The following is a 9,176-nucleotide window of genomic DNA, read 5'->3' on the forward strand; positions in this document are numbered from 1 at the left end:
ACGTGGGATAGTGGAAGGCGTCCCTGCCCAGGAACTGGATGGGCTTTAAGGTCCTTCCAACCCAAACCATTCCAGGATTCTGCGCTTCCATTCCCTCTGTGCCTGATGGAGAGGTGATAGAATGAGGAGGGAATGAGGTCAGGCCTCAAGGTAGGGCTGCTCAGGTGAGCTGAGCCTGGTGTAGCTTCCCATGACATTTTGCTGGCAACGTGGGAAGCTCCAAATCCTTTCCAGCCCCCACATTCCCCTGGCAACAGGATCTGAACTGCACCCCATGGGCAGAGAAGGATATAAAGGATATATCCAAGGATAAGGATGGAAAGGGCATCAGCTGTTAGAGAGCTTCCAAAGAAGTGGGATGAGGATGAGGAAGGATCTGGAGGGGAGAGGGAGCTGGAATTGTTCACCCCAGAGGAGACCTTCTCACAAGGAGCAGGGCAGGGGACACGAGGTGACACAAACCTTGCAGATGCCCCAGCATTTCTGGGAATCTGGGCTGGCCCTCACCTGTCCGGTTGGTGGCATGGGCAGGGCTGGTCTCCGAGGGGATAACAGAGGAGACATCAGTGGGAGCAGCGGAGCAGCACAGGGAAAAACAGGGAGGGCTGAAACAGGCCAGCACACCATGACCGGGAATGCCAAGGGCCACTCCGTGTGTGTCCTCCGGGGCTGCAGGGACACAGGGAATAAGTCAAGGGATGGAAGGGGAGCAGCACCCGGTGTCCTGCAGCCCTTCCGTGAAACCAGAGCCATCCCAAGCCACCACGCACCGTGCTCCGGGGGGGCCCTGCTGCCGGCTCCGTCAGACGCGGCCGTGGATCGCACTGTCTGCGTCTTGTCGATGTTCTGGCTTGACCTGGAATGCAGGAAAAGATGCTGGAAACCCCCTGGATGGGGACAACAGGGTCGCTTGGAGGTGGGGAGAGAAGTGGCTGCAGCAGGATGGGAAGAGGGACATGGAGCAAAGGGAAACGTGGAGAAGAGCAGAGTGGAGGGATCTGGGAAAGGCAGGAGAAAGGCACACGAGCCATGAAGACTACAGGGAGGACTCAGAAGTTCCACAGGGAATTGTGTGGCAGTTCCATGTCTGGCAGGGAAAAGTCTCAGCTGGTCCAGAGGATGCTGGCAATGCTCCTGGAACATCCTGGAACAGGGTGCACATGGCAGATTTGACTCCCACCAGGGATCTCCTGGGTGGATTTAGGTGCTTGGGAAACAACAGGCTCCAAGCTGTCACCATTCCCTAAGGAATGTGCCCCTTATCCCTTGAAGACAGACTGTTCCTCACCTTGTTCTTTAGAAACACACACAATCCCCCCCCACATTCATCCCACGGAATTCCAGGTGTTTCACTGCAGCTATCCAAGACCTGAGCATCTCCCGAGGATAAGGGAGATGGGAAAGGGAGGGAATCTTTCTTCCAGGTCTGCAGCACAAGGAGCAATTCTGGACACCTGTGTCCATGTCTTACCTGTCCCAGTTTCTCTGGGATTACTGGAGTTTCACTCATTTAGAAGAATTAAAAAACCTCTTTGTCATCTCCAAGATTTCTCCTAGTATAGGGATTTCTTTTCCAGGTGAAAGGAGACTCAACACCAGCCTCCCGAAGGGAATGTGGGCACAAGCCTCTGGAGCTTCACCTTCATCCCAGCCTAAATCCAACCCTTATCCCTCATGTTCCTTCACTGCCTCATCCCTTTTCCTTACATGGCTTTATCTTGCTCCTGCTCTCCCTGCAGGATGCAATTCCTTCATTTAACCTTTAATTAATTGATTTTTCCATCTCCTAATCCTCATTTCTCTTCCCTGACAAGATCCATAATCCTTCCTCCTGGAATCCCAGTGGAAGTCTCACATCCCTTTCTCTGCTTTCAGTTTCGTGGTCTTCTGTGGTGCAGATGGCAGGAAAAAAAAGAGGAATTACGAGAAGGGATGAAGGAATTAAAAAAGGGAATAATGAAACAGTCACATACCGTGGACACAGAGCGACCGGAATTCCGGGACCCCCGTGCCGAAAGAGGGCCAGGAGACAGGCAGTGGGCACAGCAAAGGAGCTACAGGACAGTGCAGGGAAACAGGGAGAACAGGAAAGTGGGAAGATGACCAGGAGGACAGGGAATGAAAGAGGATGTGGAAGATAATGGGAAGGAAAAGACAAAAATGGGGAAATCGAAGACAAAGTGGAAGGAAAATGGGTTGGATGAGAGATGTAAGGAGGAGAGGAGGGAGAAAAATGGGAGAGGGAAAAGAGGGAGAAAAAGAGACTCATTATCAGGTTACACGAGCTCCTAAAGCTGATCCAGCCCCGCTGCACCGCTGGCATGAGGCTGTTTTAGTCCAGCTGGAGGCATCCAAGGAACATTCAGCACATCCTAACAGGATATTCCCTTTTCCTTCTCTATTCCTCACTTCTCACTCCAGATAATTCAACCGCTGTCAGACTGGGATGTGTGGCTGTGCTTGGCAGAGTTTGCAGCTCTGGGACTGTGCTCAGCAATCCCACTTTCTGTGCTCCAGCCTCTCCCAGGCAACCTCATCCCTCCCAGCAATTCCCAAAATACCCACCCATCGATGTCCACGAGATCCTCCTCACTGCGCAGGCTCAGCACGTAGAGCGTGGACATGGACACCACGCTGGAAAACAGAGAGGGACAGGCTGAGGAGGGACAGGGAGCAAGGATACGGCACAGGATCGATCCGCTTCCATGGGATCCCAGCCCAGGAGAGATGGATGCCCCATCCCTGGAAGTGTTCGAGGCCAGGTTGGAGCAACCTGACACAGTGGAAGTTCCCAGCTCATGGCAGGGCGTTGGAATCAGACAAACTTTAAGGTCTCTTCCAACCCAAAGCTTTCCAGGATTCTCTGGAAGGAGCCATAGATCCACAGCCCCTCGCTGCACACCCCACGGATGGCACGGTCCCAAGGGATGAGCCGATGGAGAAGCCCAGGAGCGGGATCTCACCTGAATGCCATGATGATGACCAGGGCAATGATGGTGCCCTGAAGGAAGCGCTGGCTGATGCAGGCCTGCTCCGGGACAACCGACGGAGACTGCGAGGGGAAAAACCCTGGATCAGCTCAGGACCCCCTGGATCAGCTCAGCTCCCTCACTGCTTTGGTCCTTGCACGGATCTCCCCCAGCCCATCCCGAGCTCTCTTCCCGCCTCCCTGAAAATCCTGAACTCCCCAAGTTTAGAAGTCGTTTAATGTCTCCATTAGGAGACAGAAAGGAAGATCATGAAATCACTGAGGTTGGAAAAGCCCTCTAGGATCATGGAGTCCAACCCTTCCCCCAGCACTGCCAAGGCCACCACTAATCCATGTCCCCAAGTGCCACATCCACACGGTTTTTAAATCCCACCAGCAATGGGGGACTCCACCACTGGAGCCTGTTCCAGTGCCTGGCAGCCCCTCCATGAAGAAATTTTCCCTAATATCCAGCCTAACCCTCCCCCGGCACAATCTGAGGCTGTTCCCTCTTGCCCAATCTCTTGGTTCCTTCCAGGGATTTGTGGAGAGTCAGGCTCCCCCTGATCCTCCTTTTCTCCAGGCTGAGCCTTCCCTGCTCCCAGCGCTGCTCCTTTGGGATCCATCCCTTACCTTGCTGGCGACTTTGTGGGGTCTCTTTTTGTGGGGCACGCTTCCCGCCCGGCTGAACTGGCTCCCAGTTTGGCTGCAAGGAGAAAGGAGGAATGGAGCTCAGATGGCCAGGGACAGTTCACCAAGCCATTCCCAGGCAAAAATGGGATTTTCTGGGAGGCAAAAAACCTCTTTGTGGTGTGATAGTCACAAACCCCCTTGGTGCTTTGCCTCAATTCTGCCCCAAAGCTGGCATAAGCGGGGTCAGGATGGAGATTTTGGAAGCATGGGAAACTCTTTGCCATGAGAAAGCCACTGACTTTAGGGAAACACGGAGACCAGTTCCTCCAGGGTGTTGTTGGGCTGCTCCTGTGGGAATTCCAAACCTCCCCAACCTCAGCTCTTTAAACTCACTCCAGGCCAAGCAACACCAGCCAACATCCCACACCTTCCTCATCTCCCTGTTCCCAACCCGAGCCGCCCCTCAGAGCTTCCTGGGATGAAAGGGGACATTCCATGGGGCTCCATGTGTACCTGAAGGCTCCGGAGCTCACGGTTGACTTCATGCTGTCCAGCCTCTTGAGCTTGGCCAGCTTGTGGCTCCACCTTTCCAGCTCGTCGATCCGGGTCTCCAGGTTGTCCGTGAGCTTGCACAGCTCCTTCACGGCTCCCACGTTCTCCATGAAGATCCGCTCCTGCCAGGGAAGCAGGCCAGCAGGCTGAGGCACACCTGGATCCGGATGATCCACACCCTCCATGTGTGCTGTGGGAGACTGTCCCCTCGATTCCCAGAGCAGCAACCAGGCTGCCACAGGTTGGGAAAGGTCAGGAAACCAGGTGCTCCAGGTTATCCTGACATAAGTGCCTTATCTAGGAAGGGCAGATTAGGACTGGGAGCCTCCCCTCAGGAAGCTGCCAACAAGGAGCCCTTCCCGAGGGAGATGCTGCCAAATTTCACCAGCATCAGCCTGGTCCCTCCCTGCTGATGTCCGATATCCACCCAGGGCTGCTCCTGACTTCTGGAAGACCAGCCAGGTCTGAAAGGCATCTGGGAGCATTTCCCAGGCATCACAGTTTCCCTCTCCCATGTCCAGCTCCACAATTCCCTGGAGCCAGGTTCCCCAGCCTCCTGGCTGCCACCAACCTTGTTCACCACCAGGAAGTTCTCCAGGGTTTTCCCATTGGAAAAGACCAGGTCCCCAGTGTCCTTCACAGCTTCCGGGAGGATCTCCTTCACTTCCTGAGCGATGACACCTGCGTGGAGATGGAACAGCAGGATGGGATGGGATCATCCTGCACCCTCTGGACACTCCAGAAGTGGCACCAGGGCTGTCCTCTCCTCATTCCAAGCTGTGCAGGGCTCCTTGGAGACCCTGAAGGGCAGAGGACGGTCAGACAAGGCTGCTCCCCAAATTCTACGGATAGGGATCACCACCCCACCATAGTGTGCTTGCAGAAACCTTCTCCCTGTGGGAAGTGCCACCTTCTCTCCCACTCACTAAAGGGGGAATTTCATTGGATTCCTTAATTTGGGACATGCAAAGGCCCCTCTTGCCTACCCCACACCTGGGGGGCTGCCCTGGCACAGAGCTGGGTACAGCCCCTGGGAAAGGCAGGGAATTCCTGAAGGACATTCCTGAGTCAGGCGTATTCCCATGGGATGTACCTGTCTCAGAGGTGCTGTCAATGCCCACCGTGGCTGCGAACTCGGGTTTGTAGTTGTAGTGCACCAGCCTCATCCTGGAGATCCGCTTCAGCTGCTCCGTGGTGTCCACCTGGCACAAAACAGGCACAGGGAATTCCTAACGGGATATTGCTTCTCAAATCCCCACCACTCCACGTCCAAGCAGGACTATGGCCCATGGGAACTCCTTTGGAGACAGCCCTGAACCCTGCCCTGAGCAGCCATAAGGACAAACACTGGGGTTAATGTCCAGTTCTGGACAAGATCCTTGGATAGGGGAATCAGGAGGAGACCGAGTCTCGTCGCAGAACCAGGCACAGGGAAGAGGCAGCTCCCAAAAATAGGTGACGTGATTGTATCCAGCTTTTCTGGACAGGCAAATCAGACAGCTGAGAGGAACTCAGAGCAGAGCCCAGCCTCTCACCCAGGCTCTGGCAAGGCCCAGCGTGGTACCTGCCACATCCACCTGTTTTCCACCTTTTTCCCACTGTTTGCTACTTCTGGCTAACACTGGAAGAGTCAATATTCCCTAAGACATGGTGAACTGGCTGTGCTTGGGACAGAAAGAATCCTAAGGCACTTGCCATCCGCTCTACAGTCCTAGGATCCTGGAATATGCTGAGTTGGAAGGGACCCACAAAGATCACTGGTGACCTCCTGGTGACCCCAAGCCCACCCTGTTTCCCAGGTTCTCACCTCCTGGATGTCCTCCTTCACTCGGACATCCGAAGGGTGCATCAGGGACCCCATGACCTTCACATTGCCGTGGACCACCAGGGCTTCATCCGGGCGGTCCGTGTTGATGCCCACACGGCCGTGGTGGAACACGGTGTCCGGAAGCTGCGCCCGCTGCCAGAGAACGTCACTGTCACTCTCAAACTGCCCCGGGTTGGAAGCCTGTGGAGAAATGGGAAAACAGGGACTGAAAGGCAGGGAGGGGAATGTTGGCAAGCAGAGACGGGGAAGGCCTTGGGGAAGGATGGCCCTTCCTGCTCCTCTCCCTAAAGGAGTCGTTCCTTCCTTCAGCTGTTATCCCAGCTATCAATGTTCCAACCACTCAGGGCAGCACGAAACCAAGTGACATGGATGATACTCCTGGCTCCCAAATGCAGAGCATTCCAGGCTGCCTGCAATTCCCTGAAATTCTGTGCTGGGCATCCCGGAAGCTGCCTAATCCGCTGTGGACTTCTTGTCTGAAGCCCCTGTTTGGGTTTTACTCCCCACCTTCACGTTTTGGAGACGAGTGCTCCAGCAAAACCCTGGGAGAGCCTGGGAATGGTGACTTTCTTTTCCTTCTCTTTTGCCTTAGGACATGAAAAGGTGGGAAAGCATCCCATTTTCCTGCACCTGGAAGCCTTGTTCCTGCTGCAGAGTCTCAACAACACTCTTCCCTCACTCCCAACAGTCACTGATCCCATTGGAGAATGGGATTCCTTCCTTATCCTGTAACAGGTTCTTGAGGAACCAGGTGTGGAAAAGCTGGAGCCAGAACCTCAGTGTGGACAGGGAAAGCTACAAGCAAGGCAGGGAAAGTCTGGAGGAGGTGGGAAAGGTGGGAAATCATGTTTGGAAAAGACCTCTAAGGACATCAAATCCAACCCAGCACCACCATCACATTCACCACTAAACCACGTCCCCGAGTGCCACATCCACAGGTTTTTAGAACGTGGAATGTGGGAAAGGGCCCAGAGGGAGGAGACGGGGATGTACCCGGACGATGATCCGCTCGGAGATGTGGGCTGCCAGCGTGTAGTTCTGGTTCTGGGCGTGTGCCTGCAGGGCCACCACCAGCATGAAGTACCTGCGGAGGGACACAGCTCAGGGACACATCCCGTGCTGGGAAGAGCCCTGGGCACCACGGTGGGCTGGGAGCACCCCCTCTCCTTGTGCTGGGCGTCCCCAACCCCCTCCCAGAGCGGGGACACTCTTCTGGTGTCCACAATCCAGGCCCGATTCCCACATCCCACTCCAGCCACACTGCCCAACCCAGGGATAGGCAAATCCATGGGATTCTCGGGATGTTCTGGAGGAGGCCCCTGTGTCCTCCCTCACCTCTGGTCCGGGTTGGGTTTGCCTTTTTTCCTCATGTTGTTGGCCGTGGTCTCGCTGAAGTGCAGCCGCCCCACGGTGACCTTGGTGACCTGCTCCGGGGGCAGGTTCACCCTGGAAGGAAAGGAAAACGATGGAATGAGTGCAGACGGTGCCTGCCTGGGAATGGTACCTATCTTTTCCTACTCCTCTCCTCTCTCTTCCTTCCTTAGGTGGGAAGGTACCCAGTTTTCCTGCACCTGGAGGCCTCGAACCCAACGCACTCTTCCCTCATTCCCAGCTGGATGCTGGTCCAACCCTGGGGCCTGAAACAGGTTCTTCATGCCCTGAGACTGCTCTGAGGAACCAGGTATGGAGAGGCTGGGGGCACAGCCTGGAGAAGCCACAACCTGGAGAGGAGGTTTCCTTCGGGAATGGCCATCTCCTGGCCTGCTCCACCATGGCAGGTCTATGAACTGGGCGCAGAGCAGGGTTGGGAATGCAAAGAGAGGAAAACAGGAGAAAACTGGAGAGCGCGACACCCACACAGTGGAGTGGGAGACCTCCAACTCCACCCTTTCCCCACCTCCTGCTGTTGCTTACTCCCTGGAAATGCAGGATGTTCATTCCCACACGGACATACTCACGTGACGGGGTTGAAGGGCCGTTTGCTGCGGTCCGACTGCGACTGCTCGATGTTGATGGACTGGTTCAAGGCCTCGAGCTGGAGAGAAGGATTTGGGAATGTGGCACAGGGCACACAGACCTTCCCCTTCCCACCTCTCTCCTTCCCCAGCTCTCTGCCCACCTTCCTATGACTCGGTACATCCCACTGGGAAAACCCAACCTGAGTGTGGGCATTGTCCAAGTGTCCCCTTGGAAGGGGAAAAGTTGAGGGTGGAAGGATCTTCCCAAAGAATCCCTCTGGAGTCAAAGGTGAGTGGGAAGCAATCCTGAAGACACCCAGACTGAGCCCATCTTAGGACTCATATTTCAATGGCCTCAGGGGATGTTCAGATTGGATATTAGGGAAAATTCCTTCATGGAAGGGTGGTTAGGCATTGGGACAGGCTGCCCAGGGCAGTGGTGGAGTCACCATTGCCAGAGAGATTTAAAAGCTGTGTGGATGTGGCACTCGGGGACATGGGTTAGTGGTGGCCTTGGCAGTGCTGGGGGAAGGCTTGGACTCCATGATCCTAAAGGGCTTTTCCAACCTAACCAATTCCATGATTGTGTCATTCCACACGTTCCTCTACTACATGAGGAAGTGGTGTTGCCTCCTCCCAGCCACCTCCCAACCCCTCCTTTTCCCAGCTGGATTCACCACAGCCCCTCAGCTCCCGCTCACCTTCACTCCGTGCAGCTTCAGGTAGAAGCATTCCAAGGGTTTCAGGCCCTCGGGGGTCTTCACGTACTTGGGATCGCCGAGCATTCCGATGTACACCGTGACCTGGAAGTGGTTCTTCTTCTGGCACACGAAGGCGTCGTCTCCCACGGAGAAGTTGAAGCCCTTGTCGGCATCCACACGGTACGTGAGCATCGGGCTGGGAACAGGGAGCAGGTGAGACCAGGAGTTTCCCACAGAAACCGTGGATATCCCATCCCTGGAAGTGTTCCATGCCAGGCTGGATGGGGCTTGGAGCAACCTGGGCTAGTGGAAGGTGTCCCTGCCCATGGATCCATAAGGTCCCTTCCAACCCAAACCATTCTACGGCTCTTCCCACTCAACTGGGAATGAATACGCAGATTCCAAGCTCCACAGTCCGTCCAAAGCCTGGAGCATCCCTTTAACATGGCTCACTGGGAGAAGCAGCTCAGACTGACCCACACCCTGTGGCATTCCCAGTGTCACCTTCTACCAGGCTGTACCCCTGCATCCTAAAT

The 9,176-nt window shown here is 55.2% G+C and overlaps 1 protein-coding gene across 1 annotated transcript in view; it reads right to left on the minus strand.

Moving 5' to 3' along the window:
* Positions 1 to 9,176, minus strand: part of MYRF (myelin regulatory factor) — a 38,676-nt gene that overhangs the window by 5,297 nt on the left and 24,203 nt on the right. Inside the window, 14 exon segments of the mRNA XM_017728631.1 lie at positions 508 to 669; positions 771 to 856; positions 1,974 to 2,054; positions 2,566 to 2,634; positions 2,964 to 3,052; positions 3,602 to 3,674; positions 4,115 to 4,275; positions 4,725 to 4,834; positions 5,247 to 5,355; positions 5,961 to 6,161; positions 6,975 to 7,065; positions 7,317 to 7,427; positions 7,940 to 8,016; positions 8,641 to 8,836. Coding sequence (XP_017584120.1) covers positions 508 to 669; positions 771 to 856; positions 1,974 to 2,054; positions 2,566 to 2,634; positions 2,964 to 3,052; positions 3,602 to 3,674; positions 4,115 to 4,275; positions 4,725 to 4,834; positions 5,247 to 5,355; positions 5,961 to 6,161; positions 6,975 to 7,065; positions 7,317 to 7,427; positions 7,940 to 8,016; positions 8,641 to 8,836 — 1,616 coding nt within the window.

Source organism: Corvus brachyrhynchos, unplaced genomic scaffold (genome assembly GCF_000691975.1).
Source record: "Corvus brachyrhynchos isolate BGI_N302 unplaced genomic scaffold, ASM69197v1 scaffold1103, whole genome shotgun sequence".
Classification (NCBI taxonomy): Eukaryota; Metazoa; Chordata; class Aves; order Passeriformes; family Corvidae; genus Corvus; species Corvus brachyrhynchos.